The sequence below is a fragment of the Nicrophorus vespilloides genome, unplaced genomic scaffold, assembly GCF_001412225.1.
Source record: "Nicrophorus vespilloides isolate i.1.1-1 unplaced genomic scaffold, Nicve_v1.0, whole genome shotgun sequence".
NCBI lineage: Eukaryota > Metazoa > Arthropoda > Insecta > Coleoptera > Silphidae > Nicrophorus > Nicrophorus vespilloides.
Window position 1 is genome coordinate 147849 of NW_017097859.1, and position 20695 is coordinate 168543.

Consider the following 20695-nt stretch of genomic DNA (forward strand, 5'->3'; position numbering starts at 1 on the left):
GATTATCTCTGATGGATTTTGATTAGGATGTCTTAATTCAGTGAGTGCTCTCAAGGATGTCCTCCCAGCCATCTTCAGGAATCTCATAGCTTATTTTTGACAAACTAACTTCAATGACACAATTGATTTCGTTTATTCACTCTTTGAAATATGTGAATCTATTAAATTTGAAATAAATATTCAAATATTTCGAATTTTCAAAATATTCTTCGAAAATGAAAAAATATATACAAGTCAGTACAGTAAGTTGATGTAATTATATCAAATCAATCAAATTTGTTATCATGAAGTATTTTAAAGTCAAGAAATCTTAGATTATCCATCTGATTTATTGAACTGATTGATTATTTGTAATTGGAAAACGGAATTGCTTTGTTAGTTATTAAATAGTAAAAGCTTCTGACAATGTTAAAACTGTTTGAAATATTTGAATTAACTAAATTTTAAAGTGAATAAATCTTAGATTATCCATCTAATTTACTGAATTAATTGATTATTTTTAAGTGGAAAACGGAATTGCTTTGTTAATTAATTAATAAATATTCCGGACGAGTGAAGTTACGTGTTAAGTAGATCCGAGCGATGCATGGAGACGCCATCTAGCGGAACGCGTTAGAATTGAACAAAAGCAACGGTTGCGCTCGCGCTAGCGCCGAGGAGGCCATCCGGAGTTGTTATCCAAGTCTCGTAGTCTCGGACTTAAGTGTCCTTTACCAGCCAAAACACTATTATAAAACAAGCAAACCACAAAGCCGTCGGTTTTCCTTTCACTTACTTTCCCTCTCTTTAATCGCTTAAGATACGGAGGCGCGCGCATCTCTTCGGCTCGGCACGCTAAGTAACTCCATCAACTTTGTTCCATACTTCAGTCCAGTTCGCGACACTATTCTCTAAGCATTATTCCCAATTTACATACCGTTAGTAACAAACAAACAAAGCGAAGAACAAAATCGCAGAAAATTACAGATTTGCGAATCCATCACGCACACACTACACACAATTTTAAATACGAACTTTAACAATTCGTTAAACTTCTACAAGTTAATCAAGTCCGATTCGAATACAAGCGCGCGCGAATTTTATTTTATATTTCCTCTCACCGAACGTTTCAATCGTAATGCAGAGAACGCACTTTCTTTTCCTTGCGAGATCTTTTTTAGAAATCCAAAAATTTTCAAATATTACCTAACTGCATACGGTTTGACGCAGAAAAAAAAACAATAACAATTATTTGTATTATAGTCAAGCGCAGCAGTTTTTCTTGTTTACGCGTGCAACTTTGTCTCGTGTGTTAAGAGTTGTGCAGTATGTGCGTGAGCAATTCGTAAATTGAGTTTCCTTTTCCAGATCTTTAGAAACGCGCAAAAAGAAATACAATTGTAGAGCACCTCCTTCTCCCAGCGAGACGTCAAGCGTTTCCGAAAATGCACCAAAAACTGTCCAAACTAGTGATCCGACTGTGGTGATTGGTCACACCCGAAGAACTTAATCACGATGTGCCTGTAAGACAATAAACCGTGAAGAACGAACTTTTCTATTATTTTTTTTTTTAACACAAAGTCGAGTGTGGTGATAATCCGTTTAATTCTGTGATAATTTATTTACAAGTCGGGTTTTATATAAGTGACACATTTTAAGTGCTACTGGAAGAAAACGTGAAAATAGGTAACTTTTACTTCATTATTATAATATAATATTTATAAAAATTGTAATTATGTTAACCAAATTCTAAGTTTATACACAATAATTCAAAGAAAGAAAAAACGTTTGTTTCATAGTAATAATTATTATAATTAGTTATATATGGTAAGTCTTAAAGAAAAATAATAGAGCTTAAAATGAAAAAAAAAAGTATTTTATTAATGAAATTTTCGCATTCTTGGCTAAAACAAAATACATAATATTTTTTAGCTTAATTTAGTAAAAAAAAAACGTTTTATATTCTTTAATTATGAGATCATAATTGGATAAAATAATAAATAACAAGTTTTCAAAATAACTTTTAAAAGATGATGATCTTTCTTCTTTTTTTATATACACATAATAAACAATTTGTTAATTGACAGTGGTTTTACTCCTTTTTTTTTTTTAAATTTAATTATACAAGGTAATAAAATGTTTGATTTTACCAAACTTCAATTAACTTATAAACTTTGTTTTCTTCTTTTATTCGCAAATAGCGAAGATTTGTTAATTTGCAAAGATTTCAGTTCTTTTTTTTTCTTCCTCATTCAATACTTGTGACAAGTCGATAAATAATTCTATGGGAAAAAAATTGAAGATAACTTCTGTATAAATTAAGTTTTAACAACCATTATTTATAAATATATATATAAAGTTATTTGCGTTTTTGCATAATTAAGAGGATTTATAACGTTTCTGATCGAATCAAAAATGTATATAATAAAATAAATTAAGGAGTGAAGTGTGTATGCAAATTGTTATCCGATAGAGAAGGAAATATGATAGAGATAGACAAAATGTGGTATGTAAAGTGATCATTTCCTCATTTGCCTTTTATTTAAATGGGAATAATCGTTTCGATAATCTTAAGTTATATTAAAAAATTCTGATGATGCTTTTTTTTATTGTTATTATATCTCATTGATTTATTTCGGATTTTTATTAGAAACCTTTTCACAAATTCAATTATTGATGAATTCAATTAGATTTTATTTTTGTAAAGATGTATAAATTAAGATTAACACGTCCATTTGTCAATGGATGAAGACAATTTTAGTGTTTTTTGAACGATGTTTAAATACGCGCACATAATTGTTATTTTCAAAGTTATTTTTTTAGAACAAACATAAATGGAGAAACATAAGCATTTTGCAATCAATTTTATTTAATTATCTTTATTTGGTATTAATCTACTTGTATTACTTATGGATAATTCATTTGTTAGTATTTTCATAATCTATAAGGTAAAGTGGAAAGAAATGACATGTTTTAAAACAAATACTATAGAATATTATGTTGTTAAATAATGTTAGTTTATAATATATGATATTTCACATAATAGGCATTTTAATATATAATTCTATACTTTTTTCACGAAAGAACATTCACTATTGAATTAAAAAGATGATATTCAGACAATCATCAGCTGAATATGGTGGGTGTTGCAGAATTTCTAAATCTATTGCTATAGAATTATTTTTTGATTGTTTACTAAAACTGATCATTTTTTAAGTAGTTCAGCTTTTAATCTTACTAATTGGGCATGATATACCTTTGCTGTAACAGTCTGCTGGGTTTTATTAATTCATAATGAATTATTCCCAAAAATTCTCACTAAACAAAAGGGGGAAATACAATGGGAAAGACACTGTACTTCATTTGATGAAACCTCTGATTTCTGTAGAAAACACATTTCCTATACCCATTAACAATTCTTCTAAAAAAACGGATTAGTTTCATATCTGAACAACAGCGATGAACATTCTGCTTTCTGCAAGTTCTTGCGGAACTCAAATTTCTTCTACAAGACGTTTTAAATGATCTTTCACTGTTGACCTTGGATCGGGAAGGTATTGTGACAATTATTTGATTGTTTTACATTATTAGGTCTTCCTAATTTAAGTTTGTCCTTGAACTTCTTATCATCATTTTGAAACTTTTCAAACCATCTATAGCACATTCGATGATACAAGATGTCTCTATTTAATTCTTTTTGAGGCCTTCCTAATTTAGGTTTGTCCATGAACTCCCTATCGTCATTTTTGAAACCATCAAAGATACAAGATGTCTCTGTATATATCGAAGATTGGGTAGCTTATTTTGATTTCAATCCTTTATCAAGTAAAAGTAGCATAAAATATCGAAAATGTGTCTCTTCAATCTGTGATCTTGGTATTTTTTTTATTGTAGGCTAAAAAAATGTTAAAATAGAAAGACAACCGGTGACAAAATGATTTCAAAGTAAAGTAACAAAACTTTTTTTTCATTTTACTTTATATTAGTAAAATGTAGTACAAATAATGATTCAAATGGAATTGAAAAGCTAACATTATTTGACTCACTTTAGATATCTTTGTTGATGATTCAAGTATAGATTATGTATAACAAAGATTCATGTAAACATATTTAATTATGTAAAAAATTTCAAATTAATGCTTTTTCTTTATAATATACACTAATAAAGTATGTATAATAGTTATAAAAAGTGGTCTTGATCTTCCACTTTCATTTTTATTTAAAATTTTACGACGTAGAACTTTTTTTTATATCCGCTTAGATTGTAATGGTGATCCTCGAAAGATTAGTTTGGATTAGCTGGATTCAAACTTGTTTCTTCTAAAAGTACTTTATAATAGTTAATTGTCTGTAGTTATATAATTATTGGAGGAACATTATGTTGACTGGGACTGGACTTGGAACCAGGTCAGAGAGCTTAGAAAGGCGAGAATTCCACCGAAAAATAAAAAAACAAATATGTCCAACAGTGGTGCACCATTTTATCAGATCGGGACTTTTGTAGGCGGATATGTGTATGTGTGAAACGGAATGGTTGAAAAGCGGGAAACGGTTTATTTTTATGTAATCGACGCATGTGCCGCTAATGGCAATCGAAAGTGTGGAAAAAAATTCAAAGAAACACTTCGACTGAAATGAGAAACATTCCGCATCGCCTTGACCAACATTCCGAATACTTTTGTCTCACTAGCGGAAAGAAATAGTTACCATCAGATCCAGATACACCCGTTCATTATACATGAAAATCTTGTCTACTCTCTCGCCTCGATACTTATTGTCGCAGAGCGCGCTGATAAATGAATCAGAGACACTCCAGAAAAGATAGAAAGTTTTTAAAATGGATCGACTTTTACCGAAAGAAAAAAAAAATACAATCGACTAATGGCATTTATGGTCTATGACTGTTAACATTGCGTAACTAATTTTCGAAAAGACCGGAATAAACTGATTTAATTAGTGCGGAACAATCGATTACCATTTTTTTTTCTCTCAAAAAGAATTAAATGAATTATTTATATTTTATTTTAGAATAAATTGAATTAATTTTATAATATTTTTACATATAACAAATATATCAATCTTGTAATAAACAATAAAAATAATTGTGTTGACAATCAAAGTATATGAATAAAGGTTTGGTCAATGCGAACAGTGGAAGGTTATGGATGGGATACGCTAATTATCGTATTTTTTGGTTCGTTAGCGTGTACGAACCTTCAGACAAGCTGTCTTCACAATAACTTGTGAAATATTAAAATAAGAACGATATTGAAAAAAAAAAAATATGTGAAACTCACCGTCATTGTGATGCAACACGCTTGATATTTATTAACACCATTGTCAATTTTCGAGTGACCTTTACCGTGCGTGACCTTGGCGCTTCTGTACTCCAATTCTGTGAATTACATCTAAATGTATATCATTATTATTATATAATCTAAAGACTTTGCATCTGCATGAAAAGCAACTGCATACTTATTATGCAACGCACTTCTAACGGGACAAATTAATTGGAGTTACCTTTATTTACATACTTGACACAACTGTAAATGATTCGATTTTGATGTTATAGTGTTTCTGCTAGATCGCCTCGAGCTGATCTAATATTTCCATTGCGTAATAATGTACGCATTGTATTGGTTTTATATAGTAAAATTAACTGTTATTACTTAGTTGTGCTGTTATTTTTGAAGGATGCAATACTTTCGTTTTTTTTTTAATTATTATTGTTTGTTAATATTATATTAAAGTCCATTTTAAATTGACATCTGTCAGCCAAAAGTGACATCTGTCAGCCAAAAGTGACATCTTTCAAAAGTCAAAATGTAAATTATTATTACAATGTTTGATTTTCAAAATGTTTGTTAATGATTTCTCATTTTATTTCATCTCTTTCCAATTTCTCAAACCATTTTTCGAGTAACTACTGAATTGTATTGCACTTCATGTTAAAATTGACAGCTATAAATAGAATTACGCGTAATTGACATATGTCAGCTAAAAGTGACATCTGTCAGAAGGAAAAATTTGAATGTAAATTTGAGCTTTTTACCTGAAATACTTGAATAAACAAATAATAATACTGAAATAATTGAAAATTACTACACTTAGTTTGGGAATTATTATTAAATTGATTTTACATTCATGTTCCATCTTTCTCTTTATATTACTAATAATAATAGCAAAACTTCTGGATCTTAAACAAAGATTATAATTAACTATGTAAAAGTGAACAAATCACAGGCATTAATTAATTAGCGGAATGCAATTTATATTCCTTTAATTGAAATTATTGTAATTATATTGCGGTAATAAATACAGGAACAGAACGAAATAAAAAAAAATCTACACGAATCGCACTTTCAATTTTGTACAAAGGAAAGTTGAAATATATATATATATATATATAAAAAAAAAGAACCGAATATATTTATGCGATGGAAATGGCACAGTCACGCGGCAGATAACAAATTTACTATTTTTCGAGATTTACATTTCAAAGGCTACAATTGAATGAACAATGAAACAGACGGACTACACTCGAAATGAATCAGTGAAACCACAGTTTTAGCTACGAAGAAAGCAGCGATTCGCGGGAATATCTCGTTCAAAATCGTTTAAAACAATGATATTCTTAAGCACAATCCGATTATTATACTTAAACTTATTAATAGATGATAAAATTGAAATGTTTCCAGACAATAATTAATACTTAATAGTTATGTAATTAGTCGTTTTTGAGCAGTTTTGTTTCAGGATTAGTTCATTAGTGGAAATGTTGCGCGACGACAAATGATCATCTGTCTAACCTTAAGAGAATTGATTTGAGCATAACCTATCCTAACCAGACCCAACCCAGCCAAACCTGACCTAACCGAACGAAAACGTTGCGCAACAACAAACTTTCACGCGATCCTGATTGCTTGCTTTTTTTTAGTAGAAGAAGATGCTAAATTAATAGCTGTGAGATTATTTGTTTCCTTTTGATTTTCATACTTCTCGAGGCGTAATTAGTTTTAGATGATGAATTAGAGCCGAATTAATTTTGCGTGGTAACTTTCACCAGATATGTGAACGAAAACTGCGCTTAATTCAATTATATTCTTTGCGGTTTCGTTCGCATTGTCTCCATCAATTCATCCATTCTTATGAGCAACGAAAATCTGTGTTTCGGGAGAGTAAAAGTTATTGTTCGAGACAATATGAAGCCGGATAGAGTCGAGAGGTTCTGTCTCCGATCTGACCTGCCTTTAAAATTTCCCTTTCACTATGCTTGCGCCGCGCTGCGTGTGTTCACTTTCAAATTTTAAATAAAATTACCTCTAATCTGGACAGCGAAAAGAGAATATGCAAGTAACAAACAAACAAAAATTGTACCTGTTTCGGCCAATAAATGCAATGCAAAGCAATTTAGATGGAGCAGGTGACCAGGCCAGAAAGTCATTTATCCCCACGGAAATCGCAGTCCACGAACGTTAAGCATATGCACACTACTATACCTTTCGTTATCCTTCTAAAAAAAGTTTTTTTTTCTTTTACAATGCTTATGCAATCTGCGGGTGAGCATTTTAAGTTCAGAATGTGTTAATTAAATGTTCGAGCGTTGTAACAAACACAAAAAAAAAACTAACATCGATTCTCGCGGATCCGTCTGGAATTAACATTCAGAAGATTATGAAATGCCAATGGGCCGATGGAACGGTTCGCGTGGGAATCGAAATTTCAGCCTTTCGAGGAGAAGAAATTGAGTGGAAAAAATAAGAGAGAAGAAACTGTATGTATGATGCACACGCATAAAACACCCATGAGGTTATTGTGCCGCGATGAATGATCGTATGTACGTATGGTGGTTATGTAATTCACATTCTCTGTCCGTACGTGGTTGCCTCTATTTGGGTAGTCACCTTTCATTCGGCTATTGCTTTGCACCAATATTACATTTTTTTTGTTGTTGTTTTCGGTAAGCTCCTCGAGAATTGTCGGTTTAATATTAACGATCGCGGAAAACTATATTTAGCTATGAAACGTCCCACTGGACGACCATTCAACGTCGCTTCCTAAATTTACCTTTCTTTTCTTACCAATTAGAGTCGTTTCTAATTGGTTCCCAGTGCCTCTTTTAGCTGTTACAACTTAACTTAACTAAATCAGATGACCATTTATATGGAAATAGCTCTTTTACAGCCAACTTCTGTTTCATTCAATTACACTTTTTTTATGAACATTAAGTTTTATCGATTTCTTACTATAGAATAATTTATCAATTTTATAATTTCCATATATATATTTTTGTTGCATGTTAGTTATAAGTTTCAAAATTTATAACTTAAGTATACTATCTTTTAGTATTTTATCAAATTTTAATATTGCTATATTAAAATTGACTTTCAAAAAATTACTCATTACAATCTAAGTTTCAATTTTAAGAATTAAACCTCTGCTTAATCAAAAACATAAAGTTTTATATGAAAAAGCATAGTTTTTCCCGGTATAAAAAATGGGCGGATATATCCGCCACTCATCCGCATTTTAAATAAATCTGTAAAATTTGGTATTTTCTTATTTTATTTAAATAATATTTATTAATAAAAATTTGTTTGTTATCGATTTAACAGTCAATTCTATATACTATGTAACATGCGATGCGCGGATAATTTGTAGTCTCTATTATTATTATTTTCTCATTGTCACATCTCATTTCTGTTTTTATTTTCTGCTTCCTAGAAAATCCATTGAAATGCGGTAGTAAAATAAAAATTTAAATGAAGGATAAAAAAGAAGCAATGAATTTATATACATACAAAAGAATAGAAGAAAAAAAAAAGACGCGCAACAGCAGCAGCTCACACACATAATAATAAGCGTCGTTTATTGGTTTTTAATTGATGCAGACAGACAATTAAATGACGAAAATTTATCAAACAGGATGTTGCGCACACGCATCTCATCTCATCTCTTTATTCCCAAATAATAATTAATCTTTCATTTTCTTACATATCACAAGAACATTTTTCTTTATGTCGTATAATTTTATTCACAATCTGTTCATCAATGTGAACATTGAGTAAATTTAAGATCGCGGTTGACATTTCCCGGTGGATAGTTACCATTATGATGATTTTAATTTGTTGGTTGGCTGTCGTCTTGTAGGTTAACTTCAGTAGTATATTGATGCTCTGCTATTTCCACTATTTCCTTTGACTGTGAATCTGCTGCTATCCTTAACACTGTCATTGGCAATCGACTGAAGGTCCATATGCTGAACCTCATTTGACTATCCATCTGTGATGAACGATGGCCCTATTACTGCAAGCACCGAGAGGGCTCATAAAGGGCCTGGTTTGACCATTCGGCTATTAGTCGCCCGACAAGAACATTGAATTTAATTCTGTCACATTTTAATATAAATCTTATTTTTTGATACTAGTTTCTTATTGTTATGTTGTAATTTATTATGAAAACTTTAATTGTAAATAATCGGATGAAATATATGTCAATATTTTTGTGTAAAATTCTATTGTTATAAGATGTACACAAAAATATCATTCAGTAAAACTGACGCATCCAAACTGCATAAAATATGACATTTATAGTATGTCAGTTATATCAACTTTGACACTATACATTTTTACAAATTAGTGACTGAAATTATTGCTTGTACACATAGCAATTGGTATACTTGATTGATTTTTATGTATTTTGTCATACTTAGTGTGGATGCAGCAATACAATTATTATTTACGAATCTTAACAAAAGAAAGAAATAGAAACTAGCTAAAACTCTAGTTTCTCTAGTCTTTGTTGTATTATGTAATTTGATTTTGTCCAACATTTGACTAGTTTTAAATTGAAAACTAAATGATCTATACTATGTAGTAATAACGTAATTAATAATAACAACCGAAAACAGTATATTCTTGCATTGATTAATTGAATATCGTTTTACTCTACTTCTATGCTAAGTTAATTGCTGTCGTTGCGTAAGCGAATATGCATTCAACGATTTTAGTATGTGAGAAAAGAAAATCAACGATTGATTGATTATATTCGCGCGTTACGTTCACTTTGTTTTTGACCGGCGCTCATATTTTGCTCCCTTTTAGCAATTGGCGCATTTCCCAACATCGTTATTCGTTAACCGATGCAATTTTGATTAATTAACAGTCGTTTCGAAGCGGAACTTTTCTGAAATCTCTCAAATTGGGAATAAATGTCTGCATTTAAAATGCGCTCTCGTGTGAATGTCAATTCTCACTTTCTACGAGAAAAAAAAATATATATATTTAGCGGAGGAGATGAAACACCAAATGCGACAGGTGCGTTATCGGAAGGCTAAGATTTGTGAAACTTTCGAAAAGTATTAACAACGATTTTTCTTTCTGTATATATACACACACATACAAACACATACGTTTATTTTTTTTTTTTGTTTAATCCTATTATGGTCGAATGTTTAAAGGAAAATAGAAATTTTACAACTTTATTACATATAAGACATAAGAATACGAAGAATTTGTGATTCAATAAAATGAATAAAGTCTTATATTCATGTTAAATTAGTTGAATAATTATTAAATTAATTTAATATTAATTTAATTGCATTTTTTTGTCAAATCAGGGAAATTTATTACTGTTTTTCTATGACTGAAATAAATAAATTTTATTAAATATAGAGGAAATAAATGACAATTTTTGTTAAAGCGACAAAAACAGGCATTTTTTAGTACAACTTTCGTAATATTTTTCGCGAAGCAAATGTTCTTAAAAAGGTGATAGTCTGAAGGTGTAAAATCAGGTGAATATGATGAATGTTGCACAACTTCAAAAGCTCTTTTATTAATTCTTAATAAAAAATGACGTTTCGTTTCGCTGTAGCTTGTACATTAAATTATGAATAAAACTAAGTTTTATGGGCTATATCTGAAACATTTGTATGAATTATGTAATTATTATTTTATATATTATACTTTGATGATAACTTCTACATAAAAAAATATTGAGAAAATCTTACAGAGTGAAGAATTCTTTGAAAAAGTTGAGCTACGCTGTAGAAAAAGTCGATGATATTTTATGGTTGTGTATAATTAGAATGCATAGACAATAAACACTTTTAAATTACGATTCACGCCTTGCTTCGCCTTATTGACATTCCACATTGATAACATTCATAAATACAATACCATTTCGGTGTCGACAAATTTAATCAATCTCGTGATTGGATTCGAAATGGAATTTCACTGTTAAAACTGATTGATTACAAAATAATAATTATTAACTAAATTGCATAAAACCACCGCTGCATGAAAAACAAAAATAATTTAGGAGACTACGCATAATTAGCATTTTGCGTAACAAAGAGAAATAATAAGCACTCATTCTCAGTTTGATGTTGTCTATTAACCAATAGAAAGAAACGGAAATATGAAGTAAACATTCTGTTGGTTAAGACTAAACGCATCCTTCTTTTCAAGCAATAATTATAGTAACAACATTATTACTTTTTTTTTTCTTCTTCCTCTTGCAAGACGCTTGGTGTCATTTCATTGAGTCACACACAGGCAACACACGAATGTAGCAAAATTCATTTGAGAGTTTCACTTTTATAAAAATGCGTGGCGCCATTGATTTGAATGACACACATTGTGGCAGTGCGATTTTACACGCGAGATTAACCGGAGTTTCTAAATCACAAAACTCACGAGGGAAACAAAATGAAAGAACTTCTATTTTTTTTTAAATCAAAATTTGAACTTCTGAATTGAAGAAGAATATAAATATTAAACGTGATGATGGAACTTTCATTCTTCCGCCAAAACTTTCTGCTTTTAGATGAAGAAAAAAAAATACGTTCAGATAATTTTTTTTTTGGTGAGATTTACATTTTGGTTGTTGTAGGTATACATAATATGTAATTTCTCCGTTGCGCAATCTCTTCTTTTCTTGTCTCTTTTTTTTTAATGTCGAGCGGAACTTTCAAATCATAGCAATCGATGATTTTGTTGCCTTTGTCAGTTGTCAAGTGTCAAGTGATTTTTATCAAACAATTTTAATTGATTATTATAAACTCTGTACGTGATGAAGTTTGGTGTTAATTAGATAATTTTGATTCTTAACATACGTAAGTATCATAACACGAATATACTTCTAATTATAAGGTTTATTTTATTGAATTACATAGGATTTTATGTATTAATTGAGTGTAGTCAATTCTAGTTTGATATTTTTTAAAAGTTAAACGACGAATAGGTCGAATGGTTCTCTGGTAGAACGAACGTTCTTTTCTAAATCTTGTAGCATAAATAATAAAGTAAAAAATACTAGAAGATTACATAAATAAGAAATTTATTAATTATTTTTATTACTAACCCCTTAATCTGTTTGATGTATTTTATGAAGTGGCTCCCCTAGTGGCCATGCATTTTTATCGCTAGCATATTTTATTATTCATAATGCGAATATATTCGTCATAAGCGCTACGCAATGCAAGAGACCATGACGAATATATACGACATGACAATTCAAAGGGTTAATCGTGTCTTATGTACATAGCTAAGATTAAATTAGAAAAAATGTATAAAAAAATATGGAATTAAAAAAAATATTTGAAACCTGAAATTGCATATGAATGAACAATTTCTTGTGTATAAATCAAAGACAAATTTAAGAAAGAAGAATTTTTGTATGAGAAAATATATAAAAGAAAATCTGCTTGTAGATGGTTTCAATTGTGTTGCGGAAATATTGATTGCAAACATAGATGAACGATAGTGATCTTAGGTAATTGCAGAATTGGTAACGGAAGTTCAGGAAATAAAATAGAATTCAATTAACATTTATATTGTTGTAAGATTTCGCAGGTGGAGAATGGTGGTGAAGTTGCGATGTAATAGTGAAAATTGTTATCGTTCGGGTAAACTGTCCCAATGCAAACATGACTTTTCGAACGGTTTACTACCGCGTTGCGATTTATTCTCGCCATTTTCTTCTTGTTTAATTTTTTTATTTTCCGTTTGCTTTTGCTTCTGTTTCTTTCTTGGTTATAATTGGATAGTGTAACGTGGATATTATACATTTCAAATGGCCACGCACCAATTCACTCGAAGTTAGCCTAAAAGAGAACACAACTCTAGTCGACTGCCTGCCTGCCTGCTTGTTGCTTGCTTGCCTTCCCTTTCTCCGTTCACTATTTACGTGTGTGTGTATATAAAGAACGCGTGTCTACCGGAAGTAAATCTTTTCTCTCAACACGATAACTCTCGATGACCATTCTGCGTGAATGCAATGGCAATTTCACATTCTCGGCAAGGTGCTGCTAGTGTTTTAGTATAGCTAGACTAGATTGGTTCTCACGACTCTATCAATATTTATTTAATGTTCATGTATGTTCCTTCCAATATTGCTCACGCCTTAAAGGGATCTGCCAGATTACTAACCTACTTTAGTTTCTCATTGCCTAACATTTTACACAGTTTCAACACATACTATTTATTACTTACATATACATACTTTTTATACAAATCTACTCCAGTATTTCTAACCCACAATTGTTATAGATATATTATCCCTTTGCGGATGGATATTTCTCAAAATCGCATATTCAACTGTTTTGCAAAAGCGATGTCTTCTTTGTAAAGGATATGGCGGATATATCCGCCGCAGCCCGTATATGTTTAAATCTATGAACTTTTTTACACTTGAAGTCGAAAATATATGTACAATTTATATTAAACATACATTATCAATTACACAGTTAGGTATATAGAACAGATATTGTATAAGAATTGTATATTTATTTAAAAAAAAGTTACTTAGATTAGTGAATTTTGTTAAAATATTTGATAATTTGATCTAATTCACAATAGTTTTAAATATCAAAAAGTATTTTGTAACATTTTATGCACAATTAATCTTGATCTAAATTCAATTGTCGATTATTGTGTTTTTAATTGTTATTTTTTTAATGATATCAAAATATTAATTAAATTTTCAACATGTTTGTTTTAAGTAGGCACAATAATAAAATAGAAGTGGATGTTTCAACAATCCGGATTTACATTTCGTCAGAACTATGGAAACTATAAAAATCCATTTGAACTGATGTTGAAACCTTTTCAGTTATTGCAACTGATGTAGTAATTTGTAAGAAGTAACAAGAATTGAAGTTTTTTTTCATTATTGAATATGGTTACTGCATAAACCTTTATTCTTTAACAATTCAATATAACTGTGAAACAAATAATTTGCGATGATGAATTTTGAATTATTGTATAAACAAGAAGTTCTAATTGTTATATTTTTAACCTTAGATTGGTATTATCATGTTCAGAAAATATAACATGAATGAACATCGTTAATGAAATATTATGTAGTGAAATGTTTCGGAGAGAACTAATTGCATCTATATACTATATAATCTTTGATGCATGTGTATAATTTGCGGAAACAGTGAGTTTAAATACACTTGACTGTTTATATTCTTGATTATTATCTTTGTGTGTACAAAAAAAACATAAGGTATATTAGTATTGGTAAGTGTGTGTAATTTGTATGTTGTATATAATGGAAGCTATTGTCTAAAGCAGCGCCATTGCCGTTCATCACTAATGCATAGCAATCAATAAGCAAACATTTCCACTTTCCTGTAAAGAGATAATAAAACATTACGCTCCGTGATTTGACTTAAAATCCAATTAAACGCGCGCACTTCCATTGAGCCAAGAAGCAATTACAATCAAACAAATCAATAAAACGTAATGCAATTTTCCAATATGCATTTAATGAGCGTAGGTTTTGTGAATATTGCTTTGTGTCCAATTTACGATTATTTTTGTGCTTTTTTTTTGTTGTAATCCGTGTAGTTACGTAGATGCTTTCACTTTTTGTTTTTCGAATGCAGAAATGAAAATAAAGCAAAACGAGAACAGAGGTGGTAATCACGATGGTAATGATGATGATGATGTTGGTAATGATGTTTGTAAGGATGCTGAAGTTGGCCAACATTTGGTTTCACCTTAATATGCAACATTAAAGGACATTCGTTTGTTTCAGATCAGGATAAGAGAGGATGGCGAGCCGAGTCTTACTTTTGTTCGCTGTGTGCGTGCTGGGCGCGTGCGCGTATGACGTAAGTACAGAAACACTTTCGATCTTTATTGCCAACCTCTTATGCGCACGGTAATTGCCTGAGCATAAAAGAGAGATGCCATTTCATATGCGAGCAAACCAAAAGCGTGCCGCATGTTACGCTCGCTTGTTACCAACAATTCGGTATTGTCCTCAACCAAAGGAACTCACAATTTTTAGTACCGCTTTTCATCATATTTAGATTAATAAATTTACCAATAAAATAAAAATCACCAGAAAATCCTATTATTCTTCAATGGGAAGGCATCCACTGCTTCCCCAACAACACACAGCTTGTGTCAGAAAATCCTATTATTATAGCAACATTTATTTCAGAGATAATGCTTTGAACTGTCATACACCATCTATTATGTATTTTTGAGAACATAAAATTTATTTCACTATAATTTGTGTTGATTTATTAACTCAAAATAATATTTATTATCTAAATGTAAAAAAAAACATATAATAATAGCAATAATTTCTATTTACAATAAATTGGTTATTATTAAGTATTTATTGCGGAAATTATAAGTATTAATTAAACCAGAAATCTTCAGTCATGTGTATTAAGTGAAGGTATATTGTCTAAACTCGTTAAATCTTCTTCATTTTTTTAGTTGTTCGAATCGTGGCACACTTTATAGTGAACTTTCAAAAGCTGCCAAACATTATGTACGAGATGCCAGTCTCCGTTCTATTCTTAGATAATATTCCCTAATTTGGCGTTTCTATTATAGCAGATATGCTTCTCATCGAATACACTATCTAAAATCTCTTATGTAAACACAGAAACAAACGGAAGACCATTGACCTGCGATGCGAATAATTTCTACTTCTAATACTCGTCGATTTGTAAATTACAAACTAAATTTGGGAGAACGAACGCCAAGGAAAAATCTTTGCGTTTTGAGATGGGTGGAATTCATTTGAATTAATTACATATTATAGATTCAATTTAACTTACCTATTTCAATTTCCTGTTTCTCAAAACGCTCCAGGCTCAAAAGTTTAGAAATCTCGTTTGTGAATTGTATCTTCGAGATATTTAATCAAAGACAACATTGAAATATATTGTTGCGTTCAATTAACGTCTAGACTTGTATACGAAAAAGTTAATACGTCTAAGTGACATTTATGTTCTTATTAATTATAAATACAGAACTAACGTCAAACCTGTTACGGTTCTGTCTGAAACACTTAGAACTTAATTTCGATGACAGCGCCATCACAGTAACCTTGCATAAGCGAAGTCTCCTGTGTAGAGGATAAGGCGGATATATTCGCCGCAATCCGTAAAATTTATATACAAATATTGAAATATTTTCTTGCTTTAAAACATAAAGTAATTACATTTGGCGAATTCTTAATAGCATTTTCCGAGCGACGCTTCAAATACAAATAATCTATTCTTCCTTCTAAAGGTGTAAGATATGCGCGTATCATAATTAACTGCGTATCAATTAAGTATCCTTTCGGCCATCAATCTGATAATGTTAATTAGAAAATTATACAAACGGCAACCTCATGTTGTTTCCATTGTGTGTGTGTGCACGCATAATTGTGACGCACGAAAACATCGTCGTAATTTGCATTGCCAATTTCCGCGAATAAAATATAACTGCGATTTATAATAGTTATATTAATTATTAAAATCGGAACAAAATATTGGAAGGAGACAACAAGAGTTTTCAGTCTGTACAATTTTGTACAAGCAAATGATAGGGCGGATATATCCGCCGTTTGTCCGAATAAGGGTAAATTACTATGACCATCCACACTTTTGGAGAACATCATGTAATTGGTCTGTTACGATGTAAATTATTAAACAAATATTTAATATATTTGCCAAAAAACTGCATTTTTTTATTAAAGAAAACGTTGACTCTTCAGATAATAGTAAGAAAATTTTACGCGAAATGTCTTAGAATAACTGCAATCAATAAAAAATGAGTCTCTGATATAAGCGTTACGTGATCGGTAACCGGAGTCGATCGTTTCAAAGCCGAAAGTGCATAAAATTGCGCGAAATCAGTGTGCGTTTCCATTTGCACGCTTTTCCCCTGCGATTGTTCTCAGATTATGTCACTATAGCGTATTATAATCCAATCTCTTTATACGAATCTTCACGCAAACTCTGCTTTTTTTTATACACACGTATTACAAGAAATAAAGAGACAATTCTGCACTGAATTGCACTATTTTTTTTTCCTTGCTTTTACGTAATCCTACCTTTGTTGTGAAGTAAGTAAAACATCAACGCGGTTTGTTCGCGATTTGCAAACGTGCAATTTCTTTGCTTGCGATATTTCACACAAATACTAAAAATCAATAATTGCATAATCGTATCGACTTTGATCAAATTTTATGCTCAAAGTTTCACAAGGCCGAAACCTGTCTGCATATTATACACATTTAATTTAATTTACAGTCCTTATTTAATTCAATAGAGAAGAAAATATATTAATTTTTTGTAATTTTTTTTTTTGCTTAACTTTATTTTTTACGTAACTCATGTGACCCTCCGACATTTCAATAAGAATTATTAAAATAAAAACAACTTTATTATAATTTTTTGACGACAAGATTGTTTATGATGTTTCACTGATATATCATTATACAAGAAGCAATGATCTTGCTTTTACTTTTGAATAATGTATATTTTCTACATGTATGGTTTTAGTGTTTTGACAGAAAAATAAGTATAATTTTCAAACTATTTTTTATTTACCAATTATTCTGAGATATTTTTGCAGCTAGATTAATTTATTTTTGTTTGGTGCAAAAAATTCTTATAAAAATAATGAAAATAAATATTTATAAAGACTAATTTTTCACTGAAACAAGTTGACGAGGTCGTCTGGTGCTCTTGGTCTTTCAAAAGACTCTTGTTTCATTTGTCTTATTTTTGGCTGTTAAATCAGACTTCCTGTTCTCGCATAGCGACAAATGCTCAGCATTCTTTTCCTACCATAAAAAAATGCATTTTTTATGACCGCAGAAAACGGATTCTCTCGATGAAAGCGCGGATGTCCATATAAAGATGCGACGAGGATGTTGTCCACAACATAATAATTAAGTTCAGGAACTAATTTGTTCGATTCCTCTAGCGCATCAATTCTGGTTATGTACGTTGTTGCTATTTGGAAAGGTTTTCTATTAAACCCGATATGCTAATGGTTGATATTTAAAGTTCCTGATTATATAAATAATCTCAGCGAACAAAAGGAGACCCCGAATGGGGATCTGATTGAGATGTTAAAGGTTAAAATGTCAAAAGGTCTTCAAAACATCTCTCTCTCACTCTCTATAACACAATAAAGTGCTTCTTCATTAGCGCCAAACGTGAAAGACGACTTCGAATCAGGAAGAGTTGGAAGAATATATTAATAAAAACGTTGTAAAAAAGATATGTGTTATTAATTAGTTGAGCGAGGAATTATTAAGTCCATTACCGGCATTATATAAATGTTACACAGGAATGTCATTATCAAGTTTTTTTTCTTTTCATATATATATAATACACATGTTTTTTAGAAATCTTCTCATTGTGCTTTAAAGAAGAATTGTGTGTGCGTGCGTCACTTGGTTTCTTTTCCTTTTCGTGATATCTTCCGCAAATGTTTAAATTCTTTCTTAATTCATACACTAACACTAATTGGACAATTGTCGTAATAATTAAAAGGAATGCGGAAAAGAATGGCTACATCAACCTATGAAACATCTTTGATACAATTTTATGAAAGTTTGCAAAAATTAGATCAGATTCTTCGAATTCACAGTATATTAGTTATAGTCAATTTTGGAAAATAAACAACCTAATTTAGTTTGATGCAAATTACTGATAAATCTTAACTTTCGTAAATTGTTTTAATATAATTTTCAACTTCAAATAAATAACCTTCAAATATTTGTAGCCTAATTAGAAGCAACAGATGTATGTGTTTTGTTGTCACTACTGAAATTAACAAATCAATTGTTTATTGATTGCTGATCGATTATTTAACCAGCGCTATGATGGATGATTGTAACGCTAGTGGGAAGGTTGAATACGCGAAGATTTTTTGATCGCACGCAATCAATAATAGTATTGTTAAAGATACGATAATTTCTTTATTGCCTCAAAATGAAGTCATTCAGTTATAAATAAATTCTTTATAAACAAAATAACTGTGAATCCTGGATTGCTGTAAAACTATTGTTCAAGTATAATCAATTAGTTGACGGTATGGTACGACCAATATTTATCTCATGAATAAAAATCCAATGAATACTGCGTAAATGGTAATGATCTAAAAATCACTGTTTGCAATTTCGCAAACGTCTGATGTAGAAGCAATTAGCGATTACGTTGACATCAAGAAATCCGTGACATACAGAGCGAGTGAATCCTCTTACGCTTGCTTTAGATCCTCTTTGCACCATAAGACAATTTATCGAAACCAAAAGTGAATTCTTCGCTTGATCTACTTTCGATTTTCACCATCGTAAAAATTCTTGGATATCGAGAGAGGCGCAACTCGTTTTCTCAGTTCACATCACATCAATATTAAATCGATTTATAACTAATTGTACAGAAGCATTTACTAAATTCATACACATCCTGAAATAATACTTGAAATCACTATTTTTGAACCTTTTTTCAGTTATTGCATTCAAATAACATAGCTCAATTAAATTAGTATTACGTAGTTTTTTTTGGGACCCACAAGACTTATTTGTTTACCACAATAAATATTTAAATTAGAATTCAAGAATACTCATTTTGTTGTTAAGTTGCTAATATTCCGACACTCGAAAACTCCTTACATCGTCATCTACTTAACTGGTGTCTAAGACCCACGATAACCTTAATGCAATACTAGTCATTAGTTACAACGACCTATTTGTACAAAAGCATTTACTAAATTCATACGCATCCTTAAATAATGCTTGAAATCACTATTTTGGAACTTTTTGTTTTCAGTTATTGCATTCACTTAACATAACTCAATTCAATTAGTATTACGAAGTTTTTTTTGGGACCCACAAGACTTATTTGGGGACCACAATAAATATTTAAATTAGAATTCAAGAATACTCATTTTGTTGTTAAGTTGCTAAGATTCCGATACTTGACAACTCCTTACATCGTCATCTACTTAACTGGTATCTAGGACCCACAATAACCTTAATGCAGTCCTGGTCATTAGTTACAACGATCTATTTGTACAAAAGCATTTACTAAATTCATACGCATTCTAAAATAATGCTTGAAATCACTATTTTTGAACCTTTTTTTTGCAGTTATTGCATTCACTTAACATAACTCAATTTAATTAGTATTACGAAGTTTTTTGGGACCCACAGGACTTATTTGGGGACCGCAATAAATATTTAAATTAGAATTCAAGAATACTCATTTTGTTGTTAAGTTGCTAAGATTCCGACACTCGACAATTCCTTACATCGTCATCTACTTAACTTGTGTCTAAGATTACGAAGTTTTTTTTTGGCACCCACAAGATTTATTTAGGGCCCACGATAAATATTTAAATTATAATTCAAGAATACTCATTTTGTTGTTAAGTTGCTAAGATTCCTTACATCGTCA

The 20695-nt window shown here is 30.6% G+C and overlaps 1 protein-coding gene across 3 annotated transcripts in view; it reads left to right on the forward strand.

The window, feature by feature from the left end:
* Positions 1 to 832: 832 nt before the first annotated feature.
* LOC108561201 (A disintegrin and metalloproteinase with thrombospondin motifs 16) overlaps positions 833 to 20695 on the forward strand; it is a 56282-nt gene continuing 36419 nt past the window's right edge. For 2 of the 3 annotated variants that reach the window (XR_001891004.1, XM_017919045.1), the window contains exons 1-3: positions 833 to 917; positions 1348 to 1665; positions 15028 to 15103. Coding sequence is in view for 2 of the 3 variants with exons in the window: in XM_017919045.1 (XP_017774534.1) it covers positions 15044 to 15103 (60 nt within the window). In the remaining variant the exon portion in view is untranslated. Of the gene's footprint in view, positions 1115 to 1347; positions 1666 to 15027; positions 15104 to 20695 lie in introns of all 3 variants that reach the window. The other variant, XM_017919044.1, reaches the window with a different exon arrangement.